The 18,810-nt window shown below is 48.1% G+C and overlaps 3 protein-coding genes across 3 annotated transcripts; 1 reads left to right on the top strand and 2 right to left on the bottom strand.

The window, feature by feature from the left end:
• The first annotated feature begins 1,137 nt into the window (after positions 1 to 1,137).
• On the top strand, positions 1,138 to 4,890 carry EDB82DRAFT_77831 (uncharacterized protein). Its single transcript, XM_025729530.2, has 2 exons — positions 1,138 to 1,590; positions 1,645 to 4,890. Exons 1-2 carry the CDS (start codon positions 1,477 to 1,479, stop codon positions 4,666 to 4,668), a joined length of 3,138 nt encoding a protein of 1,045 aa, XP_025588746.1. The 5' UTR covers positions 1,138 to 1,476; the 3' UTR covers positions 4,669 to 4,890.
• Positions 4,891 to 5,723: 833 nt separating this feature from the next.
• EDB82DRAFT_472009 (uncharacterized protein) lies at positions 5,724 to 6,401 on the bottom strand (the record flags this gene model as incomplete). Its single annotated transcript, XM_065607971.1, has 3 exons — positions 5,724 to 5,786; positions 5,851 to 5,911; positions 6,100 to 6,401. 3 exons carry the CDS (start codon positions 6,399 to 6,401, stop codon positions 5,724 to 5,726), a joined length of 426 nt encoding a protein of 141 aa, XP_065465772.1.
• A 499-nt stretch (positions 6,402 to 6,900) lies between these two features.
• EDB82DRAFT_472008 (uncharacterized protein) lies at positions 6,901 to 8,711 on the bottom strand (the record flags this gene model as incomplete). The annotated part of the gene is made up of 2 exons (XM_025729531.1): positions 6,901 to 7,927; positions 7,981 to 8,711. The coding sequence occupies 2 exons, from the start codon at positions 8,709 to 8,711 to the stop codon at positions 6,901 to 6,903; spliced, it is 1,758 nt and encodes a 585-aa protein (XP_025588747.1).
• Between the last annotated feature and the right edge of the window lie 10,099 nt (positions 8,712 to 18,810).

Raw genomic sequence — 18,810 nt, 5'->3', positions numbered from 1 at the left:
AGCCGATGGTTGAGGTTACCTTTGCTGAAGGGACTTGTCACGAAGCGACATTATCTCAAGAACGAGGCTCCTTTGCCCGCTGGTTGGTCACTTGATTTGCAACCAGGGGATTCGGGATGAACAAACCTCGATAAATAAACTGGAGATGAACACATATGGGTATCCTAAAATATCTTTTCCCGCCTGGCCTCTCCTTTTGCTGTCTTGTTCGGTCTGTCGAGTGCCGTTTTGACCTTGCAGGCTGGATGTAAAGTTCCATTTATATAATGATCCTCATATAAATCGTCTCTTTGGGGTTTCATATTCCCTAGGAATCAGTCGGCTCGTCGGGCGAGTGGGGCTCTGATATTGTTCCTGCATCTGCCAGTGTCCTCATGGTCCCCTCAATTTACCTTAGCGGGGGTGGCTTCGCGATTGGGACACTCCATCCAGGGGTTCTTAGTGACGTGCAGCAACTTTTGCCCACCAGTTTTGGCCAAATTAGCGGGCTATATCATCCATAATATCATGTCAGGTCAGTTGGGTTCGCAAGCCACCCCCGAGAAGCACAAGACACAATCTGCAGCATATCTTCTGTCATTTGCGGGGAAATAACTCAATGATTGAACCGGTAAAGCTGGGGACCAAAGCTTGTTGGTCCGGTCTAGTCTTTTGTGCTGGTCGAAACAGCTAAGGCTGCTAAGCCCAGACCTAATATCGCGCGGATTGATAACATGATCCTTGGATCCCAAGCTCAGATTGCGTTTCGTATTTATCGTCGTCGCGTAGCATTTTCGACTTGCCAGAACAGAAGCCATGGAATTTTGCCAGCTTCTCTCACAACCGCTGTAACCAAAAGGCCGAGACCATCGCGTTAACCGAAAGATGTTTTCATGCCCTGGCCTCCTAACTCCTATGCTACCCTGCCCTTTGTTGAAACTGTAAGCCAATAAGCAAGCAGCCTGGGGAGGGGGATTGTTGTGTCGATCCTAACGGAATCATCTTGTTGGCAAATGAAGAGAATCTCACGCGTCTCTTGGCTCTGAGCGGTCAGAGTACCTTTCCAATTGGAGAAGGTCTCTCCTCAAAAGGGGACTACTCGCCGATAGCTAACCCAAGGCTAAAATCATTTGCCGACTTGATCAAGATGGCTAATAACCAGCACGCTTGATCAAGGTAAACCCCCTTTTGTTGTTGTTGACAAGTGCATCGACAGATGGGCCACAAAGGTTGCGTGAATTAGTCACGATGATTGTATTGAATGTAATTATCTTGAATTTCATCCAATATGGCGAGATGCATCGGTTGCTTTAAATGAGAATCAATGTATGATTGATTGACTTCAATTAAAGTGGAAAGAGTCATGTCATGTGACACTGCGACTATGGAAATCGCCAACACGGAAAGGCAAATTTTTCAGCCTCGCGCCGGCGTCAAGAAATTGAAGAAAGTGCCTTTCTTTGAAGGCCTTGATAAAATACACCAAAGAGGGGGAAAATGTTAAGATCGTCAAGTCGGTCTTATGTTTGCTGGAAGTGTGTTTCGCACAGCCGCAACGGCTTGCGATCCTCGCTTCCATCGTCTGTGCAATCTCTGAACAGAATACATCAAGTTTGTTACCCTGAATACCACTCCAAAAGTGACATTCTCTAACTATGATCCCAGTACTCTACTGTTTCTCCTAACGAGAGACATCGTCAAAATGCATATGGACAATCGTACATTCCCACTTCTCTGTCTCAACCTTCGGCCTCCATAGATAAGAGGCCGATGCGAGAAAGACTACGAGAATGGACTGCCACGAATGATCCTGAGAGAGAGGTAACTCATATCATTCCAGATATCTCATTTTGGTCACACGTAACCAACAGCGTCACTCGCCCTCAATCTACTGGCTCCTCCGAGTTGGACAACTTCAAGGCTGAATCAGTAGGCATGGTCGATGGCGTCGAGGCTATCGCCGCGGATGAAGCTGAAGTTTCCATTGTTGGACACAAGAGCCAAACACCTGGTGATCTTGTTGAGATGAAACAACCCGGCTCTCGAACACCTCTGTTCGGTATATACTTGGGGTACTTCGGCAACAGGCACCATTTCTACACGAATTCTGGCCGATGGGTCATTAGCTTGGGCTTCGCTGCCATATTTTCTGTTTCCAATTTCGTCCCCGCCAGCCATCTAAAACCGGTTCTTGACTTGATCCCCGTGAATGCTACTGCGGACCAGTACGAAGAATTGCGCAATCAAGAAAAAGGTCCTGGCCGAGACGTTGGCGCTCATCTGATCGCAAAAATGAAAAGGTTCATCTTGGAAGCAGACCGGGCCTACCAAGCAAGTCTCAACAGTCTGGACAGGGCCAGATCTCTAGTCTCGGATGGGAAGAAAACCAAGTATCTCAGCTTATTTGAGATGGCAGACTTGCTGCTCCCCCAAGGTCTCAAGCAGGGCAAACAGTTCCCCCCTCCTGCGTTGTACGCTGTTCATACCGCTCTATTGCGTAACGATTTTATCTTCCGGCCAGTAAGTCCATCGCCTGACTGCCATAGGAAAGACCACCTTTTCGAGATCTTTCCGTACCAGGACTTCATGATGATCAACCGTGTGGCTCTCATGGTCCGGGAATACATTCACCTAATGGGAAGATCAGGGGGCAAAATGTCCAAGGTAGAGCTGGCCGGAACGGCTTTTGGCACGTTTATTCTGAGAGCACGAGAAATTGTCCTTGCCAATCGAGAAAAGCGTGCTTGGACGACGCACGGAATTCTTGCTCCCACATCAGGGGTTACTATCCAAACTACAGACTGGTCAAGGAAGCACGTTGAGTTTATTCGCTTTCTAGAATGGTGGGCTAGCTATCATCTGTTTGAGGACTCTTCGCACTTCCATGCGGATGGCTCTCTTCTGCTTCGGGCCCTAGACCTGTACGAAGGTGCCAGGCTCGATCAGAGTTGCGCCTGGACATTTCTACAGGAATTGGGTATAATCTCCCCATGGGAGATTCCTTCTCGATACAAGGTCCGTTTCCCAGAAGTCAAGATCCAGGGCGGAGGTGGCCTCATCCGAGAAACACCAACCAATCTCGAAGATTCGATTCGGTCGGACATTGCAGAGGGCGCAAGAAGAGAGTGGACTAGCGATACGATTTTCTGCATTGATGCTCCGTCGACAATTCTTATCGACGATGGTATCTCTTTGGAACGCACCAAGAAGCCTGACGAATACTGGCTTCACATTCATACAGCCGACCCAGCGTCAGGAATCAAACCAAATTCCGAATTGGGCCGGTTCTTGGAGCTGATTCCCGAGAACATTTATCTTCCTGGTCATTTCCAAGCTATGCTTCCCCAGGAAATTGGCATCGATAATTCGGGAGACTACAAGTCTGAGAGTTTGGTCGATCAGTACTCTCTTGCCAAAGGCAGGCCTGCTCTCACATTCAGCGCCAAGGTAAACGAGAACGGAGATTTGCTTGATTACAAGATCGAGCCAGGCACCGTCCACAACGTCAAATACTTGGATCCAGAGGATGTTAGCCAATTTTGCAACGATCCTCCACCGCCTGTCACGTCTGATCAGACTCTTGTTGTTGGTCAGCTCCCCGACAAAGCAGACGATCCACCAAACCGTCCCATGGTATCGGCCAAGGATTTGGACGATAAGAGCAAGGAAGATCTCCTCTTATTGCATCGTCTTGCAGGAGCCATCAGAGAGAAGCGTCTCCGGAAAGGAGCATGGCCAGTCTTTATAGGAGGCACTTCCGTCACCGTCAAAATGGGAAATGTGCCACTGGAGCAAGAGGAAGACACCACAGTCTTGCCAGCTGACCCTTACATCAAGGTTAGCCACGACACGTTCAACGGTGCGTCTGTGGTAGGAAACACCATGGTACTCGCCGGTGAGATTGCTGCTCGATGGTGCAACGATCGCAAAATTCCAGTTCCTTACCGACGAGATGCGCATTCGGAGAAAAACATGCCCAGACTACTCGACTATGCCACTAAGGAGCTGTATCCTCTTGTGTACAAGGGCATCTCGCCATCGGCCGGGCAGCGTCAGGAACTATCACGCATGACTGGCGGTGTTGAACTGTCTACAGAGCCAGGCCCATACTTCATGCTCGGCTTGGACATGTACACCAAAGCCACTTCCCCTCTTCGCCGCTTCTCTGATCTCATTGTTCATTGGCAAATTCACGCGGCATTAGCACATGAGCGCGAGTTGAAGCGCAGCATGGACGCTGAAGCTGATCATGATCTGAACGACATTCTGCCCTTCACTAACGAGACACTCCCCAACACACTGTCTCTGCTACGTATGAGGGAGAAGATGGCCCGGACCGTATCTCGCGGTACCAAGGAGTGGATGCTGATGGCTCTTGTGCGTGCTTGGAAGTTTGAGAAGACAGCACCGAAGCAGCTAGGTTTCACAGTCGATGCCCGCTGGAAACAAGGTGTGTCTGGCAGGATTGATCTGTTCGACCTATCGGCCAACCTCACCATTGATGGCATTGATGGTCTCGTGCTCGTCAAGAACATCAAAGTGGGGGATAAGTTCGACGTTGAGCTGGCCGATGTCAATGTTCACTCTCGGCAGATCTTCGTCAAAGCGCTCAAGCACTATCCCAATCCCAATCCCAATAGCCAGCCGGCACTATCCCCGGATTCCCCGGACCCAACCCCGGCCTCGTGAGCTACGCCGCAGGGTCTTTCTCGAACAGTGGCTTTGTTGGGGTAGAAGGTTCCAGGCTTCACCGTCACCGCCTTGACGGCAACAGCATGTCTTGCAGGATTGTGAGCAAGATTGGCGGTGATTTTGTCTCACCTGTTGCGCTTTATCACATCCACTCTCGGATTCTATTTTCAATAGCTCACGGCATAATGCATCGCAGCACTTTGTCGTTGACTGACGTGGAGTCGCTCATTTCTCCCCCGCATTTTCGCACATCCCATCATGTCACCCCACCCCCTGCGTCAGAAACATGGGGTTTCCTTCTAGAGGATTGATTGACAGAACCCTGAAGTTAGTCAATCGAAGTCATGTGGCCGTAAATGCACTGTACAATCACTTATTCTCAGGGGGCACTTCGCCAGGGATCAGAAAACTCGACTGCTGCGAGTATGAGAGACGAAATCAATGAGCCAGTCCATGCTGTTTTGGAGCAGATCATTAGGTCACTTGTTTTTGCACCCTCGAGCTCAGGGGTCAACTTTTCCGTTGCCCCCCGGGCACTGGAACTTGATGATAGATGACCCCTTGCCCGATGTACGTCACCCACCTACCTGTACCATACTGTACCATATTTTCTTACACATACCAACTCAGATTTGGAAAAGTTCTGGTATACAAGCATTAGATGTACAGTAGATCATCCAATTATAGAGACCAAATCCCAAGTACCCTTTCGATGCCAATGTTGCATGTCGCGAGTGACCATCGTCAAACGTTTCCTCACTACCACAAGACAGTAAGCAACGCGACATTCTCGGCTGATAACCTCACTCACAAGACATACCTTCAACCAGCCATACCCCCTGCTTGCAAAAGGTTGATATCATCGATTAATCGGTAACAGTAATTGTCTTTACCCGCGACACTGACATTTGTAATATGCGGCAAATTTGCTAGGGCACGCGTAATGAGGTCACGCGGGCTGAAGAGAACAGACCAGGCCGTGTCCTGTTTCCCCAACAATTTTTTGAGACGTGCATTTGCATGTCAATTGGCGATCGTTGCAAACGAAGCGCTCATTCGCCCGCGAAGAGCTTTCGCCTACGCTTGAGATGTGGCAAATTCAATCCAACGGCGGCCTGTAAAATATGAGCTAGGTGCCTTAGAGAAACTAAGGGCACAGATGATCAGCAAGGTACAAACCAACCTCAGTAAATTCGTCCCTAGTTTAAATGAACCGGCTCCAAGGATCTCAGGTCCATGACTGAATATGATGCAGATGATCTACTTTGGCCAAATGCCATGCATGATTGACATGATGTAAACGTAGTATTATTGTATCTTAGCATGCTTTTGTGTTGGTTTTTGCAACATGTCTCGATTCAGTCCGGTCCGCATGTGTACGTCGTGATCCGACCGCTGCCTTTATGTACAACGAATACAATAACGCACTGAAGATCCGGTCCTGTCGCCATTTGCCGTTTGTGCCCTTGTTCCTTTCTTCTTTGATCCGTTCTTTCCATGGCTTTGCCAATACCGTAGAGTCGCCGTAGTCGCTGAAAAATCAATTGACCCCATATACCTTTGCCTTTGCCATTCCTGATCCGTCCGTAGCCGCCCGGTGCCGCCTTGTGATCCGTAGTACCCACTTGCTTATGGGATATCATGAAGAAAAAAAGCCCTTGCCACAAAGGAAAGACAGGAGCGAAAAAAAAATTATAACGCCGAATATCCACCGGGCCTGTGACCTTCATAATGGTCAATTTCCATTCCCCTGGGTTTGTAGCTGGAGTTTGAGGGCCGGGGTGTCATGGGGCCGGCTGATCCTTTTATGGTAGGCCTAGAAACCAATGGTTGAGGCTTCGACTAGGCAGACCTTGTAAATGACTCCCTTGTCGTGAGGATCCGGTCTTAGCCACCCAGATCCCATCTGCAACACGCACATTGCTTTTCTTTAGCCTTTTGATGTCTGTCCGCCCCCTCGTCAGGCCGTGTATGAGATAGAATCCTATTCCGCTTTCCAGGATGTTGTTATCACCAGGCCCGGTTGTTGATTAGCAAGGCCACGGCATATGATGGTTGCAGTATAATGCCAGGTCAATGCCAATCCCTTCGGAAATCCCTTTATATAGAAACACTTTTGTCGATTTTTGTCATGGCGTCGTTTCAACTCACAAATTGTGAGCCACAAGCATTTGTGCTTGTTCAAATTCCACTGCGTCGCTAAATGAAAGTCGAACGCCAGTATATCCATTATTTCCTCCATCCGACGTTCCAGATAACGTGGGCGATGTCGCGGGCAGTATTGACCGTGTCGATAACGCGGCCAAAAATCCCATCCCCTGATTGTATTTCGCCTTCCTCATAAGGCATAAACATACCCGACGGCGTGCGTCGCATACCCGCAGGTTCCTCGCAAAGGCTGCCTGAAGAGATGGATCTGTTTAGACCGCCATTGATGCCTTCACTAGGTGGTGAAGCCCACCCTGAGCGGGGGCTCAACAGCGCATCATCAAGGCTATCATCATGATCCTCTTCCCCGAAAAAGAACTTTCCGGACTGCTTAGCAGGTCGCAGAGTCTCCTGCGAAGAAGAAGGGGACATGAGCGGGCTTCTAGAGTGCTTCATAGCAGTCTCTCGCGGTTCGGGAGTGTCTTCACGATACTTGAGGGTAGTAGACGGAAGTTTGGCTATTGTCTTCCCTTCAACAGCTGGCTTTGACTTCAAAATCTTGCGTCGGGAGATGGGCCTCTTCTTTGTCTGGACCTGCTTCATCATGACTCCGTCGTCTGAATCACTGTCAGAACCATAATGATCATCGATTGCTTCTTCTTCCTCGTCGCCCTTAATTTCAACAGCTATGCACTGTTCGACTTGCTCGTTGAAATGAATGTGTTTCCGTTCCGCACTGGGAGAAATAACACCAGACGACTCAACCGAAGGAGCGATGCTGCTGCTGTCTCCACTCAATCGACGTGATGCGAAAGGGTAAGCAAAGTAATCTGTGTTAGAACGGCCAAGGTGGGGTCGGAGAATTCCTCGTGTCTCTTGGGCCTTGACAGCTGCGGTGGCTTGCTTCAATAATGAGGCCGTGGATAACGATCGCTGAAGCATAACCTCAGACATACTTCTCTTCTTCAAGATGGGCTTCTTGTTGAGGTTGACAAGTGAGTCAGTCTTGGAAAGCGAAACGCTAGAGGGCTCCGTGTGGGTAGAGTGGGTGTTTTTGGGTCCTGACTGCAGAGGACCATAAAGCCAGGTGACATCACAATCCTTAAGCCTTCTAGATGTAAGTATTTTGATATAACCAGAGACACGCCACGGGGTACAAACCAGTTGAGCGATTCGGGAGAGATAGTCTTGAGGTTGTTCTTGGCCTTCATCCATGTCCTCCAAGAAGCGTTTTCTAACCGCGCGCTGTTGGGAAATTCTCCCCTTCGAGTCACGACATATCGCCATGATGACCAGATGTCCTCTTCTCTCCATTCATGAGACAAGTAATCAACCTGTCGCGAAGGCCTGCTGGAGACTGCAGTATCGTCCTCTGCATGCTCAGACTTTTCGTGCTCGGGTGTTTCAGGTCTTGATGTGTCCTCGGAAGCCTCCTCGGAGTTCTCGTGTTCGGCAGGAGAGACAGTGTAAGAATCGCCTGTTCGTGGACTTGGGGGTGGTTCTAGGTTATCGTCATGGTGTATGTGAGGGTGAATATCTTGGTGAACGAAGAACTTCTCCTGTGCAAAAGATGGGAACATGAAGTGATCTTCGGGTGATTCAGCGAGGCTGATGTGGTCGTCGTAGTCAGAAGCAATGGAGAGGTTAGTGGCGGGGGTTGAGGCGTAGGAGAGATCCACAGAGTCGGCGTGGACCGTACGGGGAGATGAGGGAGCAGATGATGAGTTTGATTCGGCGTATGATTTGGTAGCTGGGCTGTAATGATGGTCGCTCAAATGAGAAGAGGTAGAAAATGGTGAGGTCGAAGAGGCGAAGTTGGATTGTGAATGCGAGCGTCGTAGGCCGGACCCGGCAAAGTAACCGTTATCGTCGGATGGAAGAACGACAGCCATGATGGAGATTAGAGGAGAACCGTTGTGATGTTGTTGCAATGCCGCAGCACCAAGAAGAGGTGGGATTGAGGGAGTCTAAGTTAGAGACTCATGAGTACAAACAAGACAAGACCAAGCGAGATGCCAAAGGTATGCTGTGGAGAAGGGATATGTTGATGGTAAAGTCAAGGTGTAGATGCGGCGTGGGTACGAAGTATAGAGAGAATGGGTTTGGCAATGCGGGTGAGGGGCCAGGCTTATAGCAGGCGCAGAGTCGACCTCACTAAAGTTAACAGCCGACGGGCATGTATGTAAAGCAGAGTAGGTGATAGCCGGGGGGCCCCTTGGGCTTAGGCTTGGGGCAGGTGGACAGGTTCTGTTTGGGGCTAGTTCTAGCGTACCGGAGGAGTACGTAGCGTAACCCGGTGCTTGTTGGTGTGTGTTGTGGGTGTGGGCTTTCGGAATCTGGTTCTGGTTGGGTGTGTACAGCACGGTACAATGGCAGGCCAGGGATGATCTAAGCCTGGTCGAGGCGTGGTGGCGTTGGAGCAACGGAGACCTCCCCAGACCCAGTTGCGGTGACGAAAATCGTGGGGACTGGCCAAGCAAGTCTGGTCTGGCCTGGCGATGGGTCTCTTTGATCTTGGTTCCGTTCTTGGTGGTTTGCTTCTGCACTGCAGTGCACTGCACTGGCACTTCGGTCACCGGCCGGATAGCGGAGGCTTGCGCCCGTTACAATGGTATTGGGTAGATCGTACAGTGGGTGTCTAGCGGAGTGGGTGTCTAGTAGGTACCTTAGTAGGTGCTGCTGTCCCTTATGTTTGTTCTGATTCAGAAGAAGGAGCAGGGTTTAATAAGAGAATTAAAAGGTGAATGAAGCATATACAAATCTAGGGTCAAGTTGATGGATGATGAACATCTAAATAGAAAGAGCGGAGACGAGGAGAGACGAGAAAAGGGTAAGAAGGCAGGCACCTAAAATATAATTTAGGTTTGGGACTTGAGGAAAGGGAACATCAGAAGGGAGAGCGGGGGAGATAAGAAGCCACAAAAACGCTGTTGTCTTATCCTTGAGACCTACGATCCAAATAAGTCAACTACACGCAAACTTAGAGTACGGTGGTACCATGGAAGACCAAGAACCAAGACCAGAAAATACCCATCAGAAAGTCTATCAAACGAGGGACCGATGAAGTGACACTTGAGGGCGTACGACTAGAAAGCCATCTATTCATTGATTCATCCATGTCAAGGTTGAGGAGCAATGAGAGTGAGCCTGCCATCACAAAATCATCGGTAGTTGATAAAAGGAATCCAAACGGTGAAGAGTAGTGTCGTAATTCTGAGTCGATGGGGATAAACACAAACTGCACTGTAACTCTCCTGATAAACTCAACTCTTGACCTCCGCTAAAACAAGAGCAGCTAAAAGAGGCCAGAGGTGTGTCCATCTATCTACATTGTGACTGGCGGGTGAAGACGGGATTTTTGTTCATGTCCAATAGGTACAGTGTCCTGGTCTCCGATCCCATCTTCCATCTTTGGGGCCCTGCAACTTCCCCAGTCCGTCCAGCATCATCCTTATGTGCGCACAGAGGTAGCTAAGATGCTATGCTATGGGGTTAATGCACAAGAGCGAGCTTGCATGGCCGGTCAAGTTTCTAAGCTTCGGCGAGCAGCACATCGACCTCCTTTGGTGTTTAGTCCGCTTCGGTACTGACTGTACCTTTCCTTCGCTGATAAGATGTACGTACCCATATGCCGTATATGCATACTGCACGCGTGTTATGTCATGTTGATTATGGCGACAAAAGTCCAGCAAAGAGGTTCGTTGATATACATTCAACTTGGACGAAGCCAAGGGAGAACAGCTGCTTGTGTCGAATCGAATCTAGCCTGCGGGCTCTGTCCTTGGCTCATGTCTTGCACAACAGCTATCCAAAAAGGTGTCTACATACTGTTGCGAATAGTGACAGATCGGCCTGCAGCTATGAGCCACTGAGGTAACTAGCGATAGTGTCGTTTTGGGATACTGAGGATGGCTTTGTCTCAGGCGATTTCGACGTCAACCCCGATTCTAGAGTTTCAAATGTATCGGCTGCAATTTGTCGACAAGGGCAACGTCAACGTCAAAGGCATGGTCGAGGTACAGGGTACTATAAGAAAGACAACCAGATATGGCTTTGTCCCGGACGTGGGGTTCAAGCCAATGTTACAGAGCGTCAGTTCAATATCAAAGCATACCACCCTCGTAGTACACCAATAAAGGTCATCCTGTTAGGTAGCACGCAAACTCACGCCATTTCCATTGCAAAAGGTCGCTTTATAATTGCCTCTTGATCGGGAATCTGTAGAACAAGATGAGAAGCAGCAGAGAAGGGGGGCGTGGGGGGAGTGTCTCTCAAAAGCGTGGAGGTCTAACATGGGGGCACAAGCGAGCCTCAGTATTGTGGTTTTACCATACTAGGGATCTCGAGATAGGTAGGTAACGTAGCGAGTTTTCTCTACAAAGGCATCTCGTGTATGGAATAACCGTGCACACATGTCTGTGTGTCGGCCAGGTTCTTCTTCAGTCCAAGTTCTAAGAAGGCGATACGATGCTATGCGATACTCCCATTTGAAGTCTGTCAAAGATGAGTTCTCATCAGGAATGTGCAGCCAAGCTTCTGTTTTAGATAATCATTCTGAGCCAATCGACAAGCCTCAGTTCTTGATATAATCCTGTTGCATTTCTTCAACACCACGACGACCTAATACGGAATACGACTCATCCCTTGACTTACGCGACATCTTACCACTGATTCAGCCCTTGAAGCTTTTGGACGCCTACAAGCTCAACCTATGGGATAGATAACCAACGAAACAATGAACCAGTTAATTAACGTCTAGACAAGTGTTTCTAAAAACCCGTAGAGTATGTAGAGAGGTGTTCGATTCCAGCAGAGTCCGTTCGCATTTTAACTTTGGCGTTTGATGCTGGCGCTCGTTGCCCTCAGAAACTCCAGCTCTTCCGAGGGGTAGGTCAGGTCAGGTTCCACAGCCAAAAAGGTAATCAACCGAACAGTCCGTATGTGCAACCCCATGACCATGTTGTAAATTGAAATGCTATGACCTCGAATCGTATGTACGCAATGGCAATAATAAGCCTTCAAGACGAAGTTACAAGGTTGTTTGCGGGGTTATAAAACCCAAACTCTGAGAGCAATTTGCTTCCAAACCCACTCCACGGAATTGACCGTTGCAGGGCAGGAATGACGAGAATCCTACTCTGTGGTAGCGAACGATACTGCACGATATGATATGATGCAAGTGTTGCCATCACGGTAAGAATGTGATCAGGAGATCTTCTCCTGACCGACAAGGGAAGGTTTGAATATATTGTAACTTGGATTTACACTGACAGTAGAGGCATTGCAGGGCAACCGACGCGCGTGATGATTGGGGAACCGGCTGAGACGAACCATCTTGGGTCAGGTAGGTAAAGCCTCACCCTGGACAGTTGACAAGCACGACATCCATTCGTATGTACGGATACATAACAGGCGCTTTCAGATGGCCCGGGCTTTAAGATTTTTGCCTGGTTCTACTTTCGGCTGAATCGAGAGTCCGGGCCCGTTTCTGTGCCAGAAACCGAGACAGACGAGACCATGATGAGTCTCAGTCTCGTGATGAGAAAGAAAATGAAATAAACAATTAAAAAGTGGTCTAGAATGGAGGTTAGTTCTGGTCAGCGAAACAACATGGCTTTTTTGCAGGTGGAGGAGGAGGTGCTGTCTAATACAACGCCTTGTACGGGAGATGTCCGAGTCAATATGGCACTGCAACTCTGTTGTGCTCAACTCGTGGACAAAAGGGTGATATGGATTATGGGTTATAGATCATGTCTAAAGTTTGAAGCCATCTACTTTTACTCTCCCGTGATAGCCCAACTAAACCTGATCCTTCACTGGAATGTTCATTTGAGACAGCCGAGTGCAAGCAGAACAGAGAGTCAGTCTCTTGACAAAGTGAACCAGGGTAAGGGGGTGCTTCACTGAAAGGGGCCCAGCGGAACGGTCCAACCTAGACAGCCGACCCTGTCTTGTCCTCCGGGGGTCCACGATTAGTTCCCCCGTCGAAACCGAATCCAGGGGATTGGACGGGCAACTCTTTGACTTTTGGGGCCTGAACAAGGGGGAAAGATGGCCAAGGACCATGAAAGACACTCGACAAGGGTCCACATCCACAGCAGGGGCACATCGTGGGATTTTTTTATGAATTTTTTTTTTCTCTCTAATTTTTTCTAATTCTTTTTTAGTCAATCGCTTGGCTTCGCTTGGACACCTTCGCAACTGCCCGACAATACATAGCGGGGATTATCAAGGGCCGAATAAGTTCCAGAAGCCTCTTACTTGGTTGTATTTTTTTTTTTTTTACCACAGCTTATTGCCCCCTTGCTTTAATTATTCAAAGCAGCTAGTTTATTTAATTTGGTTTTAATTCATTTTATTTTATTTTATTTTTGCAATTAGTGGTTCCATTGGATCGGATATCATCGTCAAGAAACCTCCAAACCCAAACAAATGTGATACATTGAAAAGGAAGGAAATTTTTAAGCCTCTTTCCAAGGAGATCCACTCCACAACAACATCTCTGCGTTGCTTTGGCAAACGTTTTCCCCTCCTCTTCCCACCATGTATGTCTCACTCTCATGCAGGGCTCTGTCTTAACCATGGTTGAATGACTGACTTAGGTACCTAACGTCATTGCTTGTCATTTTTGCCAATTCACATCTCGTGGCGTTGTGCCCTGCCCTTGATGAAACCCGTACACAAAATTCTGCAATCCCAATTATATTTGCAGAAACATCTTATTCAGGACTCTTGCATATACAACCTTGGTCTCTCTCGATTGCTAAGCTGACTTGGTAGCTAGCTGTATGGGTCCTCCACATCCTTCCTGATTATAAACAGGGATGAGAGAATTGCTGTGAGCTCCAGTAAACAAACTCGGAGTTACTGCAATAGATCGTAGCAGCTGTAGTTGTACGTACGCCTATAGCCATCATCATCCTCGACTTGGTTGGATACGAACCTAAACTTCTGGAGCAAGATGATGTTTAAGCGCCCGCTACCATCCGTGATGGATTATTTCCCCTCAAATCCACATCAGCTCATCCAAGTGCTCCATAGTCCTAGGTCTCGATCACATCACATCAGCCGGCGCGGCAGCGAGTGCTGGCTGGTTTGAGGCTGAAGAGAACTGGAGATAGCCTCCACCATCGATTCGATTGTCTTCGGAGAGATAAATGTTATTAGTGGCTGTGCGGGCACCAACCTGGAACTCTACTGACGCCAATAAACTCAATTCCTTAGGGGTCAAAACGTAATACCACCCACTGTGGCATTCAGCCCATGTTTCGGGCGCTGTAAAAGTCTTTAGAATATGCGGTGTTGGTTGCCGCCTTATATCCTCAGCCTCTTTGCTCTAATGCTCTAATTTGGTCTTGGATAACGTTACATGATACTTGCAAACTTTTGAGAGGATACGCTTCGTCAGAAGCCAATTGGAATCTCAGGCCGTTGTCCTTGTTATTTCTGTCATCAATTACACGTCCAGCTTCTGGACTTGGTCTTGTTAATTCGTTTACATGCCTGTGCCAAGCCAATTCTAAGACCAACTATCATACATGCAGACGGTCTCAACCGTACCAGTCGAGATACTCACCGATACCGTGTGTGGCTTCGTCGCTTCCTCGGTCGCGCTTGGGTCTTCGTTACATCACAGGAAAGGAATGCACTCCTACGGCTATCGTGATAAAGTCACGGCATTCCTGAGCGTCAGACTGTTTTTATATTATTGATGTAATTCCACATATGGTATGGTCCGTGCGGTCTCTGGGATCGACGTTTAGTTGCCTCAATGATCGACGTTTCTCTCCCTATGACAGAAATCAGAAGGGGAATGGACTGCAGCCTGCGGATACTGTATGTAATACGAATGCCCAGTTACCTCACAACCTGTGCGTTCGTCCCTTTCTTGACTACTGGACAAGCAGCTGTGCGAAATGCATCTCACTTTCAGGGTTCATTCCCCCAGGCCGCGTAACGTTGGTCTTGAATTCCACATGTATATTGTCATTATGACATTCCGATCGTCTTGGCTACATCCCAACATCGGCAATCCGGCCTTGACCAACGTAACCCTATCATCAGCGTCTGGAAGATGAGGAAATGAAGAAATACCTAGATAGGTGTAGGAAAGCCAGGGGCAGGATTGATAATGGCTGCCACAATCAATGTTTTTTTTTAGCAACTGAGGCTCTGCCGTTGAGGGTGTTTAAGCCGGTTAGACGGCTTCAGGGTAGCCAGTCGATTGGAAGCTACATCAGAACACAACACTTGTGTATGCCATGAAAGTTGCCGTGGGGGAGGCCTTATCTCTAAGACGTGGAGTGTCGTGATTAAAAATGGAAGTACATTGCCGAACACCTTGTGCCACAATCCGGATAGTCTGTTAGCCGTCTAAGACTCATACACGCATGGCATGTTTGTCCTGTGTTTCCAACAAACAAAGGGAGTGCTAGTAAGACAGTCTAAGATTTGACCGACCAACCAACAATCTGAATCTGCCTGTCCGACACTCCAATGCCCCCTCGCACAACAACCATGTGGTTTCTCCCAACCGTTGCAAGCATGTATGCCATGTCTGATGTATCGTACCGCACTGCAGTCTGTGCCTGGATGCCGCCCACTGCTATCAATTGACCCCTTTGATTGGTCAAACCTGTCATTCTCCAACGTTCTCGCTTGACCAGGTATGCCTGGCTTGACCGGCTGCTATGCTGCTTCCTCAATTGTTCAAGATGTTGTGAAATCATAGGGCTGATGCTGTGTCTGATGATTGATGGTTGCTTCAAGCACCTGATTCAAGATAGTAGCCCTTTGGTATACGTCCCATCATGATGGTAGAGAAACCAATACCAATCATCCTAGCCCAGCAAGCGTTGACAGGTGTCGGGCTCGTTCTTTCCTTCTGCTTCAGACTCTTGGAGCTCTTGGTTGGAAGCCACTGCCCGCATTCGCACTTGCTAATGCTGAAGCTAATGCTAGGTAATGCTCTTGGACTCTTCTCCACTGCACTTGCAAGCCCCGGGCAGCCAGATTCATGAAACTAAGCCCAATCCAATCCACCCCCTCTACCCCTCACCACCCCAGAATATCCCCCAGATACACAGATCCATCATCTCTCGCAGGCCAAACAGAGGCCAAGCGTCCTAGAGTACAACAATCACTAACGATGCACCCCTCCTCGATATCTTCTTGCTACATATCCAATGGTATTATAGAGAGCGACCGCGACAGCCTCTCAACGACTGCTTATCTTCATCTTCCTTATCTGAGTTTCATATCTCCCTGTCCGAGTTCCTTACCATGTCTTTGACTCCCTCGCCGACTAACACAATCATGCTTATCATTATCATCTGCTGTGCTCGATGCCATTATTGTTCTCTCGGCTCGGCTCTCTGATGCCAGTTGTTTCGTTCCATTCGTATCTCGGGCGGTTTCCGATATGACTTCCCTCGCCACACACGTATTCAGCTCAGCAACTTTCAAGCAATCCGTGAAAACCCGAGAATCAACAAACACTCCAAGCCTTTTTTTTCTTGGACCCTTGCGCCATGACCCATTTATGCCGCCATTCTCGTTAACTGGCGACTGTCACAGCCATGTATTTTCCTGACAACAAGATCCGTTGCGGGTTGCTCCTATGAGTGGGTCTTGAGAGGACATGTTGCTGCGAGATGCTGTGTGCAGACGATTTTGATAGTCACTGCACTATCAGCTCCACGATGTTGTCTTCGCTTTAACCTAGTGGCCACTGCATATGGCTTGCACTATCTGGTTTGCAGTATGTATCAAGTATGTGGGCGCAAATGCGGATGCGGGTACATTGTGGCTATAGTAGGGCTGCTGCAGTATTACTCTTACTGTATTACCTACTTTGACCCAAGGTCAAGTAAGGGGATCTTGGCAACAGAGACAGCGGACGCGGTTTTGTCTGCCGTGAGTTCTCTTGCCAGTCAACCCGATCTGGCAATTTGATAACCCAAGTCTACGAGCACAATATTGATTATATGCTGTTGACTTTCCGATAGTGGTTCCCAAAAGACAATTAACTTGCCAACTTGCATTAACCCGCATTGAGGTAATTTGCTCTCATATAGGCTGAGAAACTACATCACAAGGTTTGTTGTTATACAACATCATGTAGCCACAAACAAACCTCTTCCCCCTTGGCATATGTACTGAATGAAACCATTGGCGACTCACTTTGAGTGTAATGAGAATCGATGACTCGGCTATGGTTACTTGAGAGTTCCCGGTCTATAAATATCGTTAAGATTGGGATCTCTAGTATTGGCTCGTAACCGAACCCGCCCGGTTATTAAAATGCGGATTGATTGATATATTCATGGATCCGTCTGACGGAACCACTCAACTACGGCACCGATGTTTTCTCAGTCTTACCTCACTAATTAGTACCACAGTTACGCAATTTTTAAGATTTCCAGGCAAGCATCATCATACTTTCTCTAGGTAGGTAGTTGAAGATACCCATCTCGGGGCCTAGCTGCTGGACTACTGAGCAACTCTACAAGGACCCTGATCGACATGGGGATCGTTCTTTTCTTCCTGGTATTACCAGGATTGCCAATGGGTCTAACAAACCTTCAAAGCACACGTTAATTTTTTTCTGACGACTTGTTCAGCCATGCTTCTGACGAATAATACTATTCTTCCGAGGAATCTACAAAGTCGGTCATACGCTCAGCTTTCTATTCTCACTTACAAACACCTTCCCACGCGGGATGAGCCTCTATTCATCCATCACTAGAGTCTTGGTGATATCCTGGTGGGCCGTGATTGTTTGGGGGTCTCCGCACTGGTGAGGACACAAGCTTTGGCTAGCATCACTGGCGCCGACGGAGACAGGAGCACTATTTACAAAGAGAAATGATCCTCGACCAGTACTGATACGTAATACCTTGAGGGACTTGTGAATTTCTTGATGGTCCCTCAATGTTCGGCCTCTCCCACAGTGACATATTGCTTGTTCTGTCATATTCTATTTCGAATTTCACTAAGAGCAGTAACCGAAATGGCACTCTATACCAAAGTTCTCGGGATGCCGCTCTGGGTAGTTGCCCGTCGTTTTCACCATTTGTGGAGCATACTTGGGGAGTGTTGGATTTGGGGTTGCTTTCAGCAAGACACAAATACCATTCGTTCACAGCATTGGGAATATATACCATGAGTGTCGTGATAAGATCATGCATGATTTTGACTACACTCCATGATGCATCACCAAACACGGTTGCTATTGGACAGTCAATGGTATGTCGATAATAACATGTCGTTGTCCCATTTTGGCATCAGTGCTGCTTCCTTTATCACATATTGTTACGTCACTGGAATATCAATATACGTTACGGATATCACCTACAGACGCTACCAGACTCTCATATTGTCGCAACCTTTCTCATGTTCTCGAGCGAAGATTCCATGTCTTGAACAGCCAGTATGGAGGCACTGTGCCAGAATGGAGGCACTGTCTGGAAGAGTCAGCCAATCATGATTCACAATTGGCCCTCGTTTCTCGCATATCGGATCGACCGAGACTTAAATAGTGAACGCAAGTCATCTCGGTCCGAGCAGGTGGAACTTGCTGACTTCCATCCTAACGAAACGACAAGAGAGAACAAGGAATTGAGATGGATAATTTGTGGTTCCTGATGAACACCTAGACTACATGGATGCCTGCTGAAGTTTCTGCATTCTACTCTCGATTCACCCTAGCAATGTGGCTCTAGTCACTGGGATCGACCAGCAGGATCCAACTTTAGCACTGGAAGCCACGCTCTAGCATGTGAAGGCTGGCTGGCTATACGATACGCATCCTCTAGAGTGAAATGATATGAGAGCTTACCTACCTATGGACATTTCCGATGTGCAATAGGACCACCAGAGAATTGCGACAGTAACAAAATCTACTTCGTTAGTCTTGGCACAGGATCTATGAGTCTTTTCGCAGTTTTCCCTTTTTACTTTTGTAATATTGCCTCATGAGTTTGTTACTCC

Source organism: Fusarium venenatum (assembly GCF_020744135.1).
Source record: "Fusarium venenatum strain MPI-CAGE-CH-0201 chromosome Unknown EDB82scaffold_1, whole genome shotgun sequence".
NCBI lineage: Eukaryota > Fungi > Ascomycota > Sordariomycetes > Hypocreales > Nectriaceae > Fusarium > Fusarium venenatum.
Note: the sequence above shows the minus strand (reverse complement) of the source record. Positions and strands in the feature narration are given on the sequence as shown.

Excerpts from the sequence above, each read along its gene's own strand:
- EDB82DRAFT_77831 (XM_025729530.2), top strand. The coding sequence starts at position 1,477 with ATGTTAAGATCGTCAAGTCGGTCTTATGTTTGCTGGAAGTGTGTTTCG. Across the intron at positions 1,591-1,644 it reads CTCTGAACAGAATACATCAA|TACTCTACTGTTTCTCCTAA; the intron begins GTTTGTTACCCT and ends CTATGATCCCAG.